The sequence below is a fragment of the Pecten maximus genome, chromosome 2 (genome assembly GCF_902652985.1).
Source record: "Pecten maximus chromosome 2, xPecMax1.1, whole genome shotgun sequence".
In the NCBI taxonomy this organism is placed as follows: Eukaryota; Metazoa; Mollusca; class Bivalvia; order Pectinida; family Pectinidae; genus Pecten; species Pecten maximus.
The window spans coordinates 9,487,292-9,511,225 of record NC_047016.1 but is presented as its reverse complement, the minus strand read 5'-3'; the positions used below and the strand labels follow the sequence as shown (position 1 = coordinate 9,511,225).

At 36.3% G+C, this 23,934-nt stretch overlaps 1 protein-coding gene across 3 annotated transcripts in view; it reads right to left on the bottom strand.

Annotated features, from left to right (window-relative positions):
* The window catches only part of LOC117316687, a 75,835-nt gene that overhangs the window by 38,309 nt on the left and 13,592 nt on the right, over window positions 1–23,934 (bottom strand). For 2 of the 3 annotated variants that reach the window (XR_004529973.1, XM_033871426.1), the window contains exon 2: window positions 7,933–9,321. Coding sequence is in view for 2 of the 3 variants with exons in the window: in XM_033871426.1 (XP_033727317.1) it covers window positions 7,933–9,321 (1,389 nt within the window). In the remaining variant the exon portion in view is untranslated. Of the gene's footprint in view, window positions 1–7,932; window positions 9,322–10,623; window positions 10,836–23,934 lie in introns of those variants that run through there. The other variant, XM_033871434.1, reaches the window with a different exon arrangement.

Below are 23,934 nucleotides of genomic sequence, written 5' to 3'. Positions count from 1 at the left end.
ATACCAGACTCTGGACTGTCTAATTCTATACCAGACTCTGGACTGTCTAATTCTATACCAGACTCTGGACTGTCTAATTCTATACCAGACTCTGGACTGTCTAATTCTATACCAGACTCTGGACTGTCTAATTCTATACCAGACTCTGGACTGTCTAATTCTATATCAGACTCTGGACTGTCTAATTCTATACCAGACTCTGGACTGTCTAATTCTATATCCAGACTCTGGACTGTCTAATTCTATATCAGACTCTGGACTGTCTAATTCTATATCAGACTCTGGACTGTCTAATTCTATACCAGACTCTGGACTGTCTAATTCTATACCAGACTCTGGACTGTCTAATTCTATACCAGACTCTGGACTGTACCAGACTCTGAACTGTATAATTCTATACCAGACTCTGGACTGTCTAATTCTATACCAGACTCTGGACTGTCTAATTCTATACCAGACTCTGGACTGTCTAATTCTATACCAGACTCTGGACTGTCTAATTCTATATCAGACTCTGGACTGTCTAATTCTATACCAGACTCTGGACTGTCTAATTCTATACCAGACTCTGGACTGTCTAATTCTATACCAGGCTCTGGACTAGCTGTCTAATTCTATACCAGACTCTGGACTGTCTAATTCTATACCAGGCTCTGGACTAGCTGTCTAATTCTATACCAGACTCTGGACTGTCTAATTCTATACCAGACTCTGGACTGTCTAATTCTATAACCAGGCTCTGGACTAGCTGTCTAATTCTATACCAGACTCTGGACTGTCTAATTCTATACCAGACTCTGGACTGTCTAATTCTATACCAGACTCTGGACTGTCTAATTCTATACCAGACTCTGGACTGTCTAATTCTATACCAGACTCTGGACTGTCTAATTCTATATCAGACTCTGGACTGTCTAATTGTATATCAGACTCTGGACTGTCTAATTGTATATCAGACTCTGGACTGTCTAATTGTATATCAGACTCTGGACTGTCTAATTGTATATCAGACTCTAGACTGTCTAATTCTATATCAGACTCTGGACTGTCTAATTCTATACCAGACTCTGGACTGTCTAATTCTATACCAGACTCTGGACTGTCTAATTCTATATCAGACTCTGGACTGTCTAATTCTATATCAGACTCTGGAATGTATAATTCTATACCAGACTCTGGACTGTCTAATTCTATACCAGACTCTGGACTGTCTAATTCTATACCAGACTCTGGACTGTCTAATTCTATATCAGACTCTGGACTGTCTATACCAGACTCTGGACTGTCTAATTCTATACCAGACTCTGGACTGTCTAATTCTATACCAGACTCTGGACTGTCTAATTCTATACCAGACTCTGGACTGTCTAATTCTATACCAGACTCTGGACTGTCTAATTCTATATCAGACTCTGGACTGTCTATACCAGACTCTGGACTGTCTAATTCTATACCAGACACTGGACTGTCTAATTCGATCTATACCAGACTCTGAACTGTATAATTCTATACCAGACTCTGGACTGTCTAATTCTATACCAGACTCTGGACTGTCTAATTCTATACCAGACTCTGGACTGTCTAATTCTATACCAGACTCTGGACTGTCTAATTCTATATCAGACTCTGGACTGTCTAATTCTATACCAGACTCTGGACTGTCTAATTCTATACCAGACTCTGGACTGTCTAATTCTATACCAGGCTCTGGACTAGCTGTCTAATTCTATACCAGACTCTGGACTGTCTAATTCTATACCAGGCTCTGGACTAGCTGTCTAATTCTATACCAGACTCTGGACTGTCTAATTCTATACCAGACTCTGGACTGTCTAATTCTATATCAGACTCTGGACTGTCTAATTCTATACCAGACTCTGGACTAGCTGTCTAATTCTATACCAGACTCTGGACTGTCTAATTCTATACCAGACTCTGGACTGTCTAATTCTATACCAGACTCTGGACTGTCTAATTCTATACCAGACTCTAGACTGTCTAATTCTATATCAGACTCTGGACTGTCTAATTCTATATCAGACTCTGGACTGTCTAATTCGTATATCAGACTCTGGACTGTCTAATTTATATCCAGACTCTAGACTGTCTAATTCTATATCAGACTCTGGACTGTCTAATTCTATACCAGACTCTGGACTGTCTAATTCTATACCAGACTCTGGACTGTCTAATTCTATATCAGACTCTGGACTGTCTAATTCTATATCAGACTCTGGAATGTATAATTCTATACCAGACTCTGGACTGTCTAATTCTATACCAGACTCTGGACTGTCTAATTCTATATCAGACTCTGGACTGTCTAATTCTATACCAGACTCTGGACTGTCTAATTCTATACCAGACTCTGGACTGTCTAATTCTATACCAGACTCTGGACTGTCTAATTCTATATCAGACTCTGGACTGTCTAATTCTATACCAGACTCTGGACTGTCTAATTCTATACCAGACTCTGGACTGTCTAATTCTATACCAGACTCTGGACTGTCTAATTCTATACCAGACTCTGGACTGTCTAATTCTATATCCAGACTCTGGACTGTCTAATTCTATACCAGACTCTGGACTGTCTAATTCTATACCAGACTCTGGACTGTCTAATTCTATATCAGACTCTGGACTGTCTAATTCTATATCCAGACTCTGGACTGTCTAATTCTATATCCAGACTCTGGACTGTCTAATTCTATATCAGACTCTGGACTGTCTAATTCTATACCAGACTCTGGACTGTCTAATTCTATATCAGACTCTGGACTGTCTAATTCTATATCAGACTCTGGACTGTCTAATTCTATACCAGACTCTGGACTGTCTAATTCTATATCAGACTCTGGACTGTCTAATTCTATACCAGACTCTGGACTGTCTAATTCTATACCAGACTCTGGACTGTCTAATTCTATATCAGACTCTGGACTGTCTAATTCTATACCAGACTCTGGACTGTCTAATTCTATACCAGACTCTGGACTGTCTAATTCTATACCAGACTCTGGACTGTCTAATTCTATACCAGACTCTGGACTGTCTAATTCTATACCAGACTCTGGACTGTCTAATTCTATATCAGACTCTGGACTGTCTAATTCTATATCAGACTCTGGACTGTCTAATTCTATATCAGACTCTGGACTGTCTAATTCTATATCAGACTCTGGACTGTCTAATTCTATACCAGACTCTGGACTGTCTAATTCTATATCAGACTCTGGACTGTCTAATTCTATACCAGACTCTGGACTGTCTAATTCTATACCAGACTCTGGACTGTCTAATTCTATATCAGACTCTGGACTGTCTAATTCTATACCAGACTCTGGACTGTCTAATTCTATATCCAGACTCTGGACTGTCTAATTCTATATCAGACTCTGGACTGTCTAATTCTATACCAGACTCTGGACTGTCTAATTCTATACCAGACTCTGGACTGTCTAATTCTATACCAGACTCTGGACTGTCTAATTCTATACCAGACTCTGGACTGTCTAATTCTATACCAGACTCTGGACTGTCTAATTCTATACCAGACTCTGGACTGTCTAATTCTATACCAGACTCTGGACTGTCTAATTCTATACCAGACTCTGGACTGTCTAATTCTATACCAGACTCTGGACTGTCTAATTCTATACCAGACTCTGGACTGTCTAATTCTATACCAGACTCTGGACTGTCTAATTCTATACCAGACTCTGGACTGTCTAATTCTATACCAGACTCTGGACTGTCTAATTCTATACCAGACTCTGGACTGTCTAATTCTATACCAGACTCTGGACTGTCTAATTCTATACCAGACTCTGGACTGTCTAATTCTATACCAGACTCTGGACTGTCTAATTGTATACCAGACTCTGGACTGTCTAATTCTATACCAGACTCTGGACTGTCTAATTCTATACCAGACTCTGGACTGTCTAATTCTATACCAGACTCTGGACTGTCTAATTCTATACCAGACTCTGGACTGTCTAATTCTATATCAGACTCTGGACTGTCTAATTCTATACCAGACTCTGGACTGTCTAATTCTATACCAGACTCTGGACTGTCTAATTCTATATCAGACTCTGGACTGTCTAATTCTATATCAGACTCTGGACTGTCTAATTCTATACCAGACTCTGGACTGTCTAATTCTATATCCAGACTCTGGACTGTCTAATTCTATACCAGACTCTGGACTGTCTAATTCTATATCAGACTCTGGACTGTCTAATTCTATATCAGACTCTGGACTGTCTAATTCTATATCAGACTCTGGACTGTCTAATTCTATATCAGACTCTGGACTGTCTAATTCTATACCAGACTCTGGACTGTCTAATTCTATATCCAGACTCTGGACTGTCTAATTCTATACCAGACTCTGGACTGTCTAATTCTATACCAGACTCTGGACTGTCTAATTCTATACCAGACTCTGGACTGTCTAATTCTATACCAGACTCTGGACTGTCTAATTCTATATCAGACTCTGGACTGTCTAATTCTATACTCAGACTCTGGACTGTCTAATTCTATACCAGACTCTGGACTGTCTAATTCTATACCAGACTCTGGACTGTCTAATTGTATACCAGACTCTGGACTGTCTAATTCTATACCAGACTCTGGACTGTCTAATTCTATACCAGACTCTGGACTGTCTAATTCTATACCAGACTCTGGACTGTCTAATTCTATACCAGACTCTGGACTGTCTAATTCTATACCAGACTCTGGACTGTCTAATTCTATACCAGACTCTGGACTGTCTAATTCTATACCAGACTCTGGACTGTCTAATTCTATACCAGAATCTGGACTGTCTAATTCTATACCAACTCTGGACTGTCTAATTCTATACCAGAATCTGGACTGTCTAATTCTATACCAAACTCTGGACTGTCTAATTCTATACCAGAATCTGGACTGTCTAATTCTATACCAGAATCTGGACTGTCTAATTCCATACCAGACTCTGGACTGTCTAATTCTATACCAAACTCTGGACTGTCTAATTCTATACCAGAATCTGGACTGTCTAATTCTATACCAGACTCTGGACTGTCTAATTCTATACCAGACTCTGGACTGTCTAATTCTATATCCAGACTCTGGACTGTCTAATTCTATACCAGACTCTGGACTGTCTAATTCTATATCAGACTCTGGACTGTCTAATTCTATACCAGACTCTGGACTGTCTAATTCTATACCAGACTCTGGACTGTCTAATTCTATATCAGACTCTGGACTGTCTAATTCTATACCAGACTCTGGACTGTCTAATTCTATATCAGACTCTGGACTGTCTAATTCTATACCAGACTCTGGACTGTCTAATTCTATATCAGACTCTGGACTGTCTAATTCTATACCAGACTCTGGACTGTCTATATCAGACTCTGGACTGTCTAATTCTATATCAGACTCTGGACTGTCTAATTCTATACCAGACTCTGGACTGTCTAATTCTATACCAGACTCTGGACTGTCTAATTCTATACCAGACTCTGGACTGTCTAATTCTATACCAGACTCTGGACTGTCTAATTCTATACCAGACTCTAGACTGTCTAATTCTATACCAGACTCTGGACTGTCTATATCAGACTCTGGACTGTCTAATTCTATACCAAACTCTGGACTGTCTAATTCTATACCAAACTCTGGACTGTCTAATTCTATACCAGACTCTGGACTGTCTAATTCTATACCAGACTCTGGACTGTCTAATTCTATATCAGACTCTGGACTGTCTAATTCTATATCAGACTCTGGACTGTCTAATTCTATACCAGACTCTGGACTGTCTAATTCTATACCAGACTCTGGACTGTCTAATTCTATACCAGACTCTGGACTGTCTAATTCTATACCAGACTCTGGACTGTCTAATTCTATACCAGACTCTGGACTGTCTAATTCTATATCAGACTTGCTAAAACTCTGACCAACTGATGTATGCCTGCAAATGTAGGATCTTTTTAGATTTTTTTTAAACATTCTTTTTTTTTTTTATTTACAAAAAATTACACTTGATTATTCTCCATGAGCTTGATACATGAGGATTTAAATGACACCTAGACACTACTTATTCAGGAATTATACATTTAGCTCATTGTTATTCGCTATATATGAACACTTGTGTTTCCCTGTTGGAACCTATTGATTGATAATGTAATCTGATACACCTTCCTTAATCTTGTATCAAGTTTATATGTCTTGTATGATAATAAGGCCATAAAGTACAGTTTTACCTGTCGACTGTTTAAAACATTTCTACCTTAAACATTATATAAGCATAATTTGATATATTTAAATCAAGAAAGAAACTATTTTCCCCACAAGTTGCCACCTCACCATGTTTTCATGCATTTAAAAAATCAGTTACATATTTCTTTAACCTATGTTTGTACTTAAAACAAAATTTTTAAAAGGCTATTTTATAAAAGAATTGCACTAACATCTCTAAATATAGTGGTATGATTATGGGGAAATATTATTGAACAAGTTGTTTTTGTCAGTGTGATCAATTATCATCGTTTGTCTTTTGATCCATGTATTTACGATTGGGTAAGGTTAGTAGGGGGTCAGACAGTACAGTAAGTACCTAGATCAGGTATCTCCGATCCCTAAAACAGATGGGCGGATTGTACCTGCATGACAATGATGGCCCTGGAACAGTCATCATTAATGAGCTCTTATCTGTTTAACTGAGGTATTACTGTACTACATTCTATAACCGTCTCATTCATCTTCTTCATTTTCATTATCTGTTATCAAGATTTTCTAAGATATTGAGATTTCCCCCAAATCACTATATGCTACACCAGACATCTGTGTTACATACAAAACATTGGAGGTTAGAGTTTGATTAGAGGTTTTCAGTTAGGAAAACTTCCCCGTCACTGATTACACCACAAATACCACAGAACAGATTAAAATGACACAACTATAGGCGCAATATTCCGGGAACGTCACAACTCTTCCTCCAAACTAGATAATAGCAAGCTATTACTGACGTCAGACTTGAATTGTTCAACCAGACGGCCAACCATTACCAACGTCATGCTGGTCTCACTCAACCAGACTATGGTCAATGATTACTGACATACCTTTAATTTGTTATACCTGTACAATGGTCAATGATTACTGACATACCTTTAATTTGTTATACCTGTAAATTTTTTGACAGCTTACTTGGCCACCACAGGAAATAACAAATTAAATCAAAACATTTTCATTTACTTTTGTGATCATAGCTGACAGGGATTAAGGGTTCATTAAAATGATGTTCATCAATTGTAATCTGTACAGTACATCTTCAGGTGCAAAATAAGTTCACAGACAACTTAGATGTATTTTCTGGAGTGATGACCTGTCATTATCAGATAGCACTGTGACCATGCAAGTTTAAGATCATTAATTGTCAAAGCATATATATACTCCTTCAAGTAGCAAACATGCACAAAAATTTAACCTTGGAATTAATCATATTTGTTTCAAAACTTAGTAAATCAAATTGATGGAAAAATTGCTATGTTAGCATTGATGACCCTGACTGTGTATAGATGTTGTGACAGGCTCCATAGTAATGTACATAAGTGTTGAAGTAGATGTAAAGGACAGATTCTAAGTTTGGCAGTTGGGTTATATCGGGACTAAAATATCAAGCCATCATTACAACAGACTTAAACACACAGATAAATGTGCAGTTATATATTACATACATTATGACCAGATTAAGAAAAAAGGAAAAAGAAGGAATCATTATTGTAACATTATCGACCAATCATGTTATAGCCTTTCAAAAACAAGTCTGACTGTATTTTTCCTAATAATCTTGTATTTGTATGAAACAAATTATTATAAAGGTGATTGTTATATCATGAATGGGTATGAAAAAATACTTACAATGAAATCTGTTGTCATGGAGTTTGGAGTCAGAGGTGGGTCACATGACCCTTGTGATCCTGGGGAGTCAGAGTCAACTGGTACAGCATCAACAGTGAGTTTGATCTCCTTTGTTTCCATGCCATTAGGACCCTGGGCCTCAACTAAAGAATCTCCAGCAGGAACAACAAGGGTGACCACTTCTGATGATACATCCTCACCCTTGGTATCCTCACCCTTGGTGTCCAAGTGATTATTGTCCAATTCACATGGGGGGTTATCATCATTTTTTTCAATCACATTCACTGGTATAGATTTTACATCCCCTTTGACAGTGGAGATGTTTGATGTAACCTCCTTCATAGTAATTGGTAGAATATCTGCTACAACCTCCTCTGTGATTGGTGGAATATCTGTTGCAACCTCCTCTGTGATTGGTGGAATGTCTGTTGCAACCTCCTCTGTTATTGGTGGAATGTCTGCTGCAACCTCCTCTGTGCTTGGTGGAGTATCTGTTGCAACCTCTTCTGTGATTGATGGAATATCTGCTGTAACCTCTTCTGTAATTGGTTGAATATCTGCTGTAACTTTTTCTGTGATTGGTGGATTATCTGCTGTAACCTCTTCTGTGGTTGATGAACTATTTGCTACAACCTCCTCGGTGATTGGTGGAATGTTTGTTGCATCCTCCTCTTTGATTGGTGGAATGTTAATTGCATCCTCCTCTGTGATTTGTAGAATGTTTGAAACAACCTCCTCCATGATTGGTGGAAGGACTGACGTTATGTTTTCTGTGACTGACATATTGTCATACATTGGGTTTGAATCCTCTTTACAGTCTGTTTCGATGTAACAAGATACATCATCACCCTCCTTACAGTTTATTTCAGAGGACTGATCTGAAGACTTGTGTGACTCTTCAATAATTTTTGAATGTGAACTGGAGCTCTCCAGTTCTGTGTCATTAGAGTCCTCTTCTGAATGAGGTTTAGAACTCTCAGTTTCTTTATTAGAATCTCTAGTGATCTCTGTATCTGCCTGGTTTGAGGATGGCTTTACTGTCTCAGTACTCGGGAAAGAGTTACTGGAGTCATCTAAAATTGGAAAAACGTTGTCCTCCATTAGAGGGGAAACACAATCGTCTGTGAGAGGAGACGATGGTATTGTCAAATCCTCAGACGTCCCAAGACCTGTGTCTGTCTGTGATTTGTCTGATTTATCAGATTTATCAGGGTCTGGAGAGGTTGTCTCATCTGACCTACCGTTGAAGTCGGAGGTTTCCATTGCGATTGGAGAGGGCAGGTCCTCAATGATAAGAAGTTCTGTCTCCCTCTCCAGATTTATACCGTTTTCTTTAATACCCCGGGTATCTTCCTTGTTGTTGTCAAACAAAATCTTCATATTTTCTTCCTAAAAACAGAAATAATGAACAAAAATCAAACAATGTGTTAATGCCACACCAAAATATAAACTATAATCATCACAAAACACATACAAAATAATCAGATTTCTTTTGTCTGATGTACAGTGCTCTACATGAAATGTTTTACTCTCTGGCTATCGCCTTTACATCATTCAAAATTGAAATCACTCATCTCATCATCCATAGAAGACACAAACAAACGTGATCAGTTACCTCATAAAACCAGACAATGTAAGGCAGGAATACTCCCACACAAATCATAACACACTTAGATGTAAGATTGTTATTGTTTGACAGATTCAGGAAGTCTTATCTCTACCAAGGTATTCTATCAAACTTCCATCAAAATCAATGATGAAACCAAGTTGCCAGAGTCTATGAACATGCTGATCTTGACCTTGAAATTTTGATTTTCTTGAAACTTTTCTATAACATCAATTAAATTACTTTCATTGATCAACATCTTTCAGAGAGGACAGGTTTTCGTATTGCCCAGGTTCACCATAAAGACATGTATTGTTTGTATACATGTATCAATTAACAGGAGGAACATTTATACATATTTATATCATCATGTATTATGTGATCCAAAATATCTTTGGGTGGCCCTGGGAAAGCTAAAATAGTGTATTCATTTAAGCATTGAACTGTTACCAAATGGTAGTATACAGTCGATATGAATACAATTTGGGTGACAGATAAATAGAATGTCGCCCATTAGGGCGACATGAACTATTTATCTGTCACAATTAATGTATAAGGAAAAATGCAATTATTGCAAAAAATTGATACATAGACAGCTTGTTGTTTCTGGATTACGCATGGGTGTATACAGAAATATCCCAGGAACCATTGGGTAAGAAGTTTCCTTGTTGGAGTAACTCGAGAAGCTTTATCCTGTTTCTACTCATCAACCCTAGTATGAAGAGGCAGAGAAAAGCTGGCCTATTGATAACACTCTATCTGGTGTTAGGGAGACACCCTGTTTGTATTTCCTGTACTCATCCTGTCACATGTCCAAGTTTACCACACAATCTCCTTGTTTTCTACTCTGTCTACATTTGGTATCGGATAGACAAGCTACCCAACCAAATTCATAAACACTGACTAACTTGTCACACAGATATATATTTGTTCCCCAGGAGGCCCACATATCTGAAATCTGTATTTCATATAAACTATATAAGTGCCAAAACTCAGGAAGCATATTCTATTTGATAAACCTGTGAACTGCCATACTGATACAGACGTACCTTTGATAATTGGACGGTGGAGGTTAAGTCTCGTACCTTTGATAATTGGACGGTGGAGGTTAAGTCTTTCATTTCCTCAACATCTGCCTAATTAGATAGCTTTGCATCAACAGCCAATGAAGTTTGATCCAGACAGTATTTGTACTACTATACAAACTAAAGTTCCTCAACAGAGCAGACCAGACACAAAATGGCCACTGGTCATTTTTGACCAGGGTGTTATATCAGGGTGTGATGTCATCAGGATAGATATGTCCTGACCAACAGGTAGACAGATGACCTAATAGGTAATGATATAACAGGTAATCACCACAGCATTGAAATACACCAGCAATACCATTTACAATCTCATAGCTGGTAGTGGAATACACCAGTAATTCCATTTACGATCTCATAGCTCGTAGTGGAATACACCAGTAATTTTACCTACGATCTCATATATAATAGCTCCGCTTATGTGATCCTTTTTTACATGAAATTCAAAGTAGTTATTTGTCCCATACTTTAATAAAAAAAAAATCAACAAATACAAAAGAATTCGAAACTCTTTATTTACATAAGTAAATAACAGATATGTTACCCTTTTTTTTTTCTTTGATTCCATTCTTACCGATTTTGTTCTTATAATATCGATTATTTAAGTTTTTATCGATTAAAATTTTGAACTTACGATGACAGTGTTAATCCTCCAAACTAATTCAATTATTATGTTTTAACTCTGCCCCTTGACAATATCCCAACTTAACCTCTGACCGTAGGTATTCACCTTTGGAGCATTAAGGGCTCCTGTTCATCTATACTTCCTACCTGGTCAATGATATATTGTGGGTGTCCACCCAACCCTATAATCATCTGGGCTATGCCTGGTTTTATGATATGATCTGATCAATATCAAGCCAGTTAAATGGTCACAAATCACCACCCCTAGGGGATAATGATTATCATCAATGTTGTAAGGGACCCTCCAAGCATTACATAAGAGGCCTTAGGTCAGAGGTGACAGCCAGGTCAGGATTTGTGGAGGAAACATGAGGAGCCAAACAGTCTCCTCTGGTAAACTTGTGTAATGGATCCTTACATATAAATTTCTGTATAAATTGATAGATATCTACATCATTCTAATGCTACAAAAAACTGTAGACTAAAGTCACATGAAGATTAATTGTATGTAAATGTGATTCATAAAATTTTCCATAAATCCATTAAAAATCTAGGTTTATACTCAATACAGTTGTCACGAATTTAGAATTTAAATTTGTATATATAGCACTGAATATGTTATGTATGTACTTTTTGGAATCACGATTTTAACACATGTAGGCTGAGAAAATATTTGAATACAAACGCCTACACTAGTAAGATAGTGTGAACAAAACCTTTGGCCTTTAAAGCTGACAGTGCAAGTTAAAAAGCATCCAATTGAGATTAAAAAAAATAATACATGTACAGATTTCCAAAAATCGTTTCCGAGACATCCCCCAATTATGGTTGTGTCGTATCTAAGGACGGGCAGACATTTTTGTTTTTTGTTATGCGTAGATACGAGCCGCTATAAAAGTGCGTGCGTTCATTGAGACAAGTATCAGTCTATCGATACATGCGCATAGCGACACATCTCTCCATTATACATAGTATACGTTCTCAATACAAACGCAAATGAGTTTTTGTTCACATTACGGAACTTGAATATGGAATTTGAAGAGGTAACTTTATATATATACATATATATTTTATTTTACAATAAAAGAAAGAAAAGAAAGTATTGACAACACAAACTATTTGGGCCCCAACAAAACATGCACCTAATGAAATTATAAACAGAGTAAATATGAGTAAATTCCTACCTGAGTCTTTCCAGTGGGATATGCAGCAAGAACAACTTTACAACTGTTACATCATTATATCCATAGTTTCCATCGAAATATTTTCCGTGTCTTCGTACAAATGTATTATTTGTGCACGTGCCATAACGCAATTAAAACGTGATAAAACCGCACAACAGCCCTAGTGTAGTGTAGACAATAGGAAAACATCCGAGGAGTGCTAGTGTAGGATACGAGTAAAAATCGGAACTCCTCGGACTGTTTACTTGTTATGAAAATGGCTGCACCCACGAAAAACACGTGAGAAGATGGATATAGTATTTGGGATTAATTTGTTATGCATTTTCAAGCATTTATTTGGAGACTTTATTTTCAACAAGATTTGAAAGATAATTGAGAGACACTGACCATCTTTCTGCTCAAGTTACAGGTAAGTGCTTCTATTTGGTGTCGTTCGCGAATACAGTTGTAGGTCACGTGGTGTACAGATATAGTGTAGAAGATACAGGTGTGTCACCGTGAACACCTGAGGTTAGAGTGAATGCGAGTGTGACAAAGCACGTTCTTTTTATAGCAGCGGCGGCTTGGTTGTATCCACGCATAACAAAAAAGAAAAATGTCTGCCCGTCCTTAGATACGACACTACCATAACTGGGGATTGTCTCGGAAACGTTTTTTGGAAATCTGTACATGTATTTTTTTTTTTTAATTTCAATTGGATGCTTTTTAACTTGCACTGTCAGCTTTAAGTATAGCCTTGAACTTCGATTTTTATTTTCTGAAGGAAATTTTAATGTATCCTCTATATGCATGTTAGTTAATTTTAGGGCGATTCATTTCTTCGGTACTATAACAAAATATTAATTTTAGTTAATTTCTAATAACTTTGTGTCAACAAACAATCTTCCACAATATTTACGAAATAACAATTGTGTATTACCAATGGCATCAAGAGTAAAAAAATGAAGCATTATTGCTTATTATAACACTTTAGAGACTAAGACGCTCTCCAATGTCATTGGCATTGCACTGTTGCCAAGCTACAACGTACTTCACTAGACAAAAAAAGATCAATACATGTATTTTAGTGTGGAGATATATACAGACACAAGTCTGAACATTAACCGTCTAGCTATATAACTACAAAATACTGTAAACACAGATTTTATAAGTGATCATCTTATTTCACTGCTTTCACACAGAATGTCTTTCTCTAAATCATATGATTGTACTATTACAACTGATGTGTATTGTTTTCTATGGTACACATACTGCAGGTGTCCTAATTACTGTAAAAGTGGATATTTTCGCACGTTGAAATTTTCGCTTAGTCAGCTTCCAAACTGTTCGCGGTGTGGATATTTTCGCATTGTCACTCTCATGATGAAAATATATTTTCGCGATGCGATGTCAGTGGGGATGTACATAAAGTAAGATTTTTTTTTCAGAAAACTCAAATATGTTAGATATTTAAATATGACTGAGCTATTTAAAAGCAGACCCATTGATGTCTGACCTAATTCTCCAACATATATACTTATTTCTACAGTAGTTCCTAAACGCAACAGCTTATGAATACTATGCTATTCATTGCAATAATGTATCGAAGTTTCTGATTCAGATAAACATATTACCGTGCAAAGACTTTATGTTGCTATTACAAGAAAGTTTATCTTTTGTGTAACAAATGAACCCTGTGCTGTTTCGGGGCCTATAGCTACAAAAGGCCGAGCTACTCCGATATTAATCTGTACAGTAACGTTAACATAGTAACGATCATAGTTATCACGAAATAAGGAAATTTTAATGATAAATAAGCATTGAACTAGATAAAATACAGTCGAATCTGTATTAAGCGACCACTCAAGGGAAGTTGAAAAACGGTCTCTTAATGGAGAGTGGTCTCTTAATAGAGATGGTATCTTAAATTTAATAAATGTTCATAAGCTTTTTATTTGCTTTATAAATTGGCAATAATGATTTATAATATATATGAAAAATGAACCACCACTTTGAATAAAACAAAACAGTTTTGTTGTTTTTTTTTAATTTTTTTTTTTTAATAATTATTACTGTGCTAATTTTTTAATTTTTCATCATTATATGTATTTTTTGAAATTCTTTCAGCATAGCAAAATACATCGATTTAACATGAGAAATATATTTCATTGGTTAATTAGATTACTTTCAAATTATTTATATATATTCTTTTAAATTCCTGAAATCTTGGTCCGGATTTCCGCTCCGATTATTATTTATGTTCCTGCATTTCCTACTTTAAAAACGGCGACTTTTTCACTGGCAAATATCTGTTTTAATGTCTTAAAAAAGATAACAAATCACGATTTAACAGTAAGTTAACTGTTTATGCATTCCTTCATTGTTATTTTTCGCATGCAAATTGATATATCGTATATAAAACGTCTGAAAATCGTCAGAATTCTAGACGGTCACTTCGCCTCATCTCCCGTCCTTTTGCACGAAAAGTAAAACTACTTGGGTGTTATTAAGGCGAAAATGGTAATGTAAGGCATTTTGGAGACTTCTGGTCGCTTATTGGAGAGTTATTTTTATCACGGGAACGAAAAATTGTGGTCGCTGGTCGCGTAAACAGAGGGTCGCTTAATAGAGTTAAAATATATAGCGAAAACGCTCGGGAGGAATTGAAATGGTCGCTTAGAACAGAGGGTCGCTAAATAGAGATGGTCGTTTGGACAGATTCGACTGTACTTTCATTTTACACATTATTATATATCCATGCATGTCTCTTGACCGACCATGACAACGTTACACATCACGGGCGATATGACGCTTGAATGCCGAGATATGGTTTACCATGACGAACTTGAGTCTTGGATTTTATGGTATTTAGTTTATTTGGTAGAAATATTCGCGTGTCAATATTTTCACATGTTATAATGTTCGTGTGTGGATAATATCGTGGAGATTTAATGGTCGCGAAATAAGCAAAAATTTCCACGCCGGGAACATTTCCACTTTTACAGTATTACAACTTGTTTTCTATGGAACACATACTGCGGGTGACCTAATTATCAATACACCGATTTTCTTTTTAAAATCTGTAATGTAAAATTAAATGTCCCAAAATAGATAGTTCATACTACAAAAAGGATATATATTTTGCATTGAACAAACTTGTTTCAAATCTGAATATGTTTTTATACAGAGAAGATATAGCTCATATGGACCAAAATGTACCTTAAATATACTGACTGATATACACAAGCTGATATTTTTGTGATCATCTCTCCTTTTTCTCTGTGTCAGGAGCTCCCTAGAAGTTCTGTACTACTGAACTCCAATATAAACATTTTAACCATGAGGTTGCATCAACTCCCAAAAAATGAATTCTTCAAGACAAAAACTTGTACAACCAGGTAATACCAGGTAATACTTTTATGAGGGTTTATCTAGTCAATAGTGGAGGTAAAATACTGATACATACAGATGGTCAATTCTCTGGGTCCCCTACTGTACTTATCAATTAATGGTTGCTTGCCTGGTATTAATATGTTAACAAATGCAATGTTCTACAATGACCAAACCCTTTCTTCGAGTCAAAGTTTATGTGTTGGCCTCCTGGGCTAATTACACGATAAATATGGCATTTTTTGGACAGCTAGATCAAATAGTTAAAACTTCCATCATAAACTGATGGGTCTGATGTCCTGAGGCTTTAAATCTGTTTGAGTTCACCATACTATACAGTCTGATAGAGAGGTCCACCTTATACATTTCCAGGTGGCCATCAATTATTCAGATAAACTTTATCAAATGAGAGGTAAATATTGATCGTCAAGACTTCGCTCTAAATCTGTAGCACAAACAACACCTTCCTCCTCAAGTTAGCCGACCCCACCTGGGCGAGTACTTGAACGTGTAGAGATACGACAGCCACCGCTATGGAGTGTTGACAGAGAGGGACTTTCCGGTTCCTATTACATTCATAAACACTTTACTTAGACCTCTACAATAGTTAGTTTGAACACTACAATATACATATGTAAAATATTATATTTACAATTCTTTAACATATTTTCAAAATTGTTAGTGATATTCCACATCTAAATGTAAAACAACCACTTCAATGTTACAACTGCTGTTGACATAGTAAAACAGAGTAAAGAAATCATACAAGTGGTATGACCAACCCACATGGTCAGCCAATACCTCCAGTGATATACATTATATATGGGACAATGTATGGCTGTAGAGAAGACAATCCAGTCTTTGTTTACTTGAACCTGGCTTCACTTTATGAGATTTTCTTGACGTATTCAACTTTTATATAACCATTTGTTGTGAAATTTCTACTGATCTTTATTTTTCAAAATAGGGTCAATACTATTTAGCTGATTACCCTACTTAATGAGGTATTACATTCATGTTCCTAAAAACTGAATACTAACGACTGAATCTGTCCTGGGAATGACATATAGCAATAAAGTACTGAGGACAATCAAAGAGCATGCAAGCTGAGGCGATATGAACCAATGCAAACAGAAAGAAAAACTTCAAAACAGATTAAACTTTAAAAGCATATTGTAGATCACATCAAACCAATGGACCAGGTCCCCTAGTACTAGTAAAGTATAAATACATTTTTCAAGATGGCAGACATGACCGCCATCTTTGATTTCAGACCAACCAGAAAAATAACAATGCAATTTGGTCAGGACATCTAAGAATTATTTCAGGCAAGATTGAACTGTATCCAACTGGTGGAACTTGAGCAAATCAGACACCAAAGAAAACAAAGAAATCATACGCACCAAAGAAAACAATACAATTAAAATCATAGCCACCAAAGTAAAAGAATACAAATCATCGCCACCAAATTAAAACAATATGAATCATAGCCACCAAAATAAAACAATACAAATTATAGCCACCGAATTAAAACAATACAAATCATAGCCACCAAAGTAAAACAATACAAATCATTGCCACCAAAGTAAAACAATACAAATCATCGCCACCAAAGAAACCGATAAAAAAGGCAACAAACAGGCCACAATAAAGGAGACAATTATTGACGTTCTGTTATCAGTGGGACCAATTTGTTCTCACAAAACACTACACACTAAATTGATTAATATTCTGTGTTGGCATCTGTGACCTTGAGTATACACAGGCCTATAGGGAAATGTTTGGCTGGTATTGATCGGTGTAAAACATTTCTATCCCACAGTTCACACCTGATCAGTCTGGACGAGCCTATACATCAGTACAGGACATTCACCTGTATCACAAACAAAACTGATATCCTTGGTACCAAATACAAACTTATGTATAACTATCAAAACAATGCTGAATAAGACATTTTGACAATATATTTAATCATAACATTCAGTACGAGGAATGTAGACAATATATCAGCAGAAGATCTAGTTGTATGTATTTTTTCCGTACCCAATTCCATTTCCATACTAGCTCCAAGGCTAATTTTGATAATATCAATTGTGTGTTCACATGTTACACTGGTTTGATAATTATTATTTTTGTGACATAAATGTATAATGTATCTGACCCTCTACAGATGACCTGAGCAGTTGTGATGACAACAAAACCTGAACCAAATTAAATAATCATCTGACTAAAGGAAACAGTAAAACAGTGGTGTGTGTAGGAAGTCGTTCCTCTTTATACACAAGATCAACTCGAAGTAAATAAGACTTTGACCAGCTTTGTGTAGACGCAGGAATTTGTGTGCATAGGAATTGTTTGTTTGCAACAGTTTAAAACCCAAGATCAGCAGTGTATTATGCAACAGTACACATTCCTATAGACTGCAAGAGTTTGGTAGCATATAGGTTGATGTTTATCTAATTCAGTTATAGTCACCAGCCATTACTGTCAAATTAGTATTTGGGTTTTTGTGTGTGTGTCTCTGAGGTTAGAAGAACTTAAAGTGATAATATAGCTACATTTGTTAACTTATAGTGACAATATTGCTAACTTATAATGACAATATAGCTAACTTATAATGACAATATAGCTAACTTACAGTGACAATATAGCTAACTTATAGTGATAATATAGCTAACTTATAATGACAATATAGCTAACTTATAGTGAAAATATAGCTAACTTATAGTGACAATATAGCTAACTTATAGCGACAATATAGCTAACTTACAGTGACAATATAGCTAACTAATAGTGACAATATAGCTAACTTATAGTGACAATATAGCTAACTTGCAGTGACAATATAGCTAACTTATAGTGACAATATAGCTAACTTATAATGACAATATAGCTAACTTATAGTGACAATATAGCTAACTTATAGTGACAATATAGCTAACGTATAGTGACAATATAGCTAACTTATAATGACAATATAGCTAACTTATAGTGACAATATAGCTAACTTATAATGACAATACAGCTAACTTATAGTGACAATATAGCTAACTTATAGTGACAATATAGCTAACTCATAATGACAATATAGCTAACTCATAATGACAATATAGCTAACTCATAATGACAATATAGCTAACTTATAATGACAATACAGCTAACTTATAATGACAATACAGCTAACTTATAGTGACAATATAGCTAACTTATAGTGACAATATAGCTAACTTATAATGACAATATAGCTAACTCATAATGACAATATAGCTAACTTATAATGACAATATAGCTAACTTATAATGACAATATAGCTAACTTATAATGACAATACAGCTAACTTATAATGACAATATAGCTAACTTATAGTGACAATATAGCTAACTTATAGTGACAATATAGCTAACTTATAATGACAATATAGCTAACTCATAATGACAATATAGCTAACTTATAATGACAATATAGCTAACTTACAGTGACAATATAGCTAACTTATAATGACAATATAGCTAACTTATAATGACAATACAGCTAACATATAATGACAATATAGCTAACTTATAGTGACAATATAGCTAACTTGCAGTGACAATATAGCTAACTTATAGTGACAATATAGCTTACTTGCAGTGACAATATAGCTAACTTATAATGACAATAAAGCTACATTTGTATGTTTTCTGCCAACACCATGATTAACCTTTTGCACTCTATAAAGCTGTTACTGCACCAATCAGCTTACTGTACAGACTCTGTGAAAGGGTTTGTGAGCACTGTTAGGAGCTTACATCTGTCTATAAGCCCCTGAAGTATCTAGAAAATAACTATCGGCATTTAAAACATGACTGTTGGCTTTTGTATGAACAGGAAGTATTAGAACATATACAAACACTCGTATACACCTCATACTCATATTGAATCTCACCACCGATGTATTCGATGTATTCCCAAGCTGCAGGCCTTGGAGTCAAGAAAAGGGAAGGGAGGGAAGGGAGGGGGGGGGGGGGGGGGGCAGCTTTTAAACTAAAACTCAACAGTACAGAGAATATCAATTCCTGTTTGATATAAATTTCATTTCAGTAATTTTAATAACCATAAGCCCCCAATACAACATAAAAAAATCCTGCCCTCCTTATAACATCGTGTATAACAATAACTCCACAGAGTGATCTCCCTTCCTCAAACCTAAAGTTATGGTAAGTATTACCACATGAAAATTGGTTTTATTATAAAAACCTTAAATTTATATATAAGTAGTATTTGTAGATATGCTTAATGGTGTATGTTTCCTTAGTGATGTGAGTTTTATAAAAGTTTCATTATTCAGCACTGGTTTGAGCTGATTATAATATACTGTCAAAGTGGAAATTTACGCAAGAGGGAAATCTACACTAATTACGCAGTCCTTTTGATTGTGAAAATTTCCTCCACATGTACTATTTTCATATTAATTTACGTATGCATTATTTTCATATTAATTTGCGTAATTTCGACTACAAACGAAGGTGGATCGATCGCAAAAGTTACCCCTATGCGTATAGTTTACATATTGAAATCGCAAAATTAGCACCCCCCCCAAATAAATAACCATGTTTACAGTACTTGGATGTGAATTCACAAGAATAATGTTGAATTAGAAAACACTGTTGAATCCGATGAAGGGAGCTTATATAAACTTTTATGTTAGACAGCAAATTATAAATGGAGTTGATGACACTTGCTACATTTTATCAATCTCCATGGTAAATTAGTGATTGCTGCACATTTTTAGCTCAGATAGGCACACAAAATACTGACCTTAAGTTGACAAAACTGTAACTTAAAAAGATATGTTTTATTCTAAATTACTTCATGGATTTTAGAACTTATGAATAATAATTTTGTTTTGTTAATTGCTATCTAAAATGAAGGGAAAGCATCAGATCTTTCTTCAAAATACTGAGGAATGGAACTACCTTGATGGAGGTATTTATTAATGTCATGAAAAATTTGTGCCACTGAATGAAAAAGAATCGATAGTTGTGTTGTATAAAAGGTGAATATCCTCACAGTAGAATATATTGATTGAAATGTTGATGATTTTGTGTTTGGGAAGGGTCACCTGTAGTCGTGGCATCACAGGAACAAGTCCCAGTGACAGTGTGGAAATTTAACTTCGGTATGTGATAACACTGACACAGGTTGGATATAAGAATAAACTTAAATTTAAAACGGAAATATAGATATTAAACTGCCGTCTTTGGGAAGTTAATGGTCCGATGATTCTCACACGATGGCAGACATATTGATCATAATGTGTTAATGTGTGTTATTCAATTTATCAGCAATTCTGTTAGAATTATAGGACCATATCTTTCTAAAGACAGCAGTTTAATGCTTAAATAAAGGCCTATTAGGAAGTTCAAGGTCACTCTGTAGGGTAACATACATGTAAACACAACCAACAAAGTAACATGTGTATGTTACATGGTGTGTTGTACTTTACAATAAAATATTTTGACAATGTAGTTAATTAGAAATTCTCTCCAGTGTAACTGTGTATTACACTATCACTACATGTCAGCCACCTAAACCATATATTGTTGAGGTTCTGAATCGCTGACACGTAGTTTGGGTCAGTTTGATTTGCTGGTAGTTATAAACAGTTAAGTTGTTGACAGCTAGACACGACTTGGTTAGATCAGTCCCCTTAAGGAATATTTAAAACCCTATAAAAATAGGCAGATTTAAATGTCAACAAACAGCAACATACTTCAACATCGACATTTTCTTCATTTTTAATAGCTTATTATCATTGTAAACATGTTGATGTTGGATTTAGTGACACTTGAAAATATATTCTTTATACAATGAAGTGTCCTTGGGCATGTTCCTCATATCTAAAGCCAATCACCATTGTCAATATATTTAGGTAAGGTTTGGTCCACTAATACAACTAATGGAATGGGGAAAATGTTAAACACTTCAAACTAAGGAACTAACACACAAAGACATCAGGGTGTCTCTCAACCTCAACAAAGTATGGAACTGACTGTGGCCATACAAAGATAACATGGTGTCTCTCAACCTCAACAAGGTATGGAACTGACTGAGTCCTCACAAAGATAACATGGTGTCTCTCAACCTCAACAAAGTATGGAACTGACTGTGGCCATACAAAGATAACATGGTGTCTCTCAACCTCAACAAGGTATGGAACAGACTGAGTCCTCGCAAAGATAACATAGTGTCTCTCAACCTCAACAAAGTATGGAACTGACTGAGTCCTCGCAAAGATAACATGGTGTCTCTCAACCTCAACAAAGTATGGAACTGACTGAGTCCTAACTAAGATATCAGGGTGTCTCCCAACCTCAACAAAGTATGGAACTGACTGAGTCCTAACTAAGATAACATGGTGTCTCCCAACCTCAACAAAGTATGGAACTGACTGAGTCCTCACAAAGATAACAGGGTGTCTCCCAACCTCAACAAAGTATGGAACTGACTGTGGCCATACAAAGTCTCTCAACCTCAACAAGGTATGGAACTGACTGAGTCCATACAAAGAAAACAGGGTGTCTCTCAACCTCAACAAAGTATGGAACTGACTGAGTCCTCACAAAGATAACATGGTGTCTCTCAACCTCAACAAAGTATGGAACTGACTGAGTCCTAACTAAGATAACATGGTGTCTCTCAACCTCAACAAAGTATGGAACAGACTGAGTCCTCACAAAGATAACATGGTGTCTCTCAACCTCAACAAAGTATGGAACTGACTGAGTCCTAACTAAGATAACATGGTGTCTCTCAACCTCAACAAAGTATGGAACTGACTGAGTCCTCACAAAGATAACATGGTGTCTCTCAACCTCAACAAAGTATGGAACTGACTGAGCCCTAACTAAGATAACATGGTGTCTCTCAACCTCAACAAAGTATGGAACTGACTGAGTCCTCACAAAGATAACATGGTGTCTCTCAACCTCAACAAAGTATGGAACTGACTGAGTCCTAACTAAGATAACATGGTGTCTCTCAACCTCAACAATGTATGGAACTGACTGAGTCCTCACAAAGATAACATGGTGTCTCTCAACCTCAACAAAGTATGGAACTGACTGTGGCCATACAAAGTCTCTCAACCTCAACAAGGTATGGAACAGACTGAGTCCTCACAAAGATAACATGGTGTCTCTCAACCTCAACAAAGTATTGAACTGACTGAATCATCACAAAGATAACATGGTGTCTCTCAACCTCAACAAAGTATGGAACTGACTGAGTCCATACAAAGATAACATGGTGTCTCTCAACCTCGACAAAGTATGGAACTGATTGAGTCATCACAAAGATAACATGGTGTCTCTCAACCTCAACAAAGTATGGAACTGATTGAGTCCTCACAAAGATAACATGGTGTCTCTCAACCTCAACAAAGTATGGAACTGATTGAGTCCTCACAAAGATAACATGGTGTCTCTCAACCTCAACAAAGTATGGAACTGATTGAGTCCTCACAAAGATAACATGGTGTCTCTCAACCTCAACAAAGTATGGAACAGACTGAGTCCATACAAAGATAACATGGTGTCTCTCAACCTCAACAAAGTATGGAACTGATTGAGTCCTCACAAAGATAACATGGTGTCTCTCAACCTCAACAAAGTATGGAACTGACTGAGTCCTCACAAAGATAACATGGTGTCTCTCAACCTCAAAGTATGGAACTGACTGAGTCCTAACTAAGATAACATGGTGTCTCCCAACCTCAACAAAGTATGGAACTGACTGAGTCCTCACAAAGATAACATGGTGTCTCTCAACCTCAACAAAGTATATGGAACTGACTGAGTCCTCACAAAGATAACATGGTGTCTCTCAACCTCAACAAAGTATGGAACTGATTGAGTCCTCACAAAGATAACATGGTGTCTCTCAACCTCAACAAAGTATATGGAACTGACTGAGTCCTCACAAAGATAACATGGTGTCTCTCAACCTCAACAAAGTATGGAACTGACTGAGTCCTAACTAAGATAATAGGGTGTCTCTCAACCTCAATAAATTATGGAACTGACTGAGTCCTAACTAAGATAATAGGGAGTCTCTCAACCTCAATAAAGTATGGAACTGACTGAGTCCTAACTAA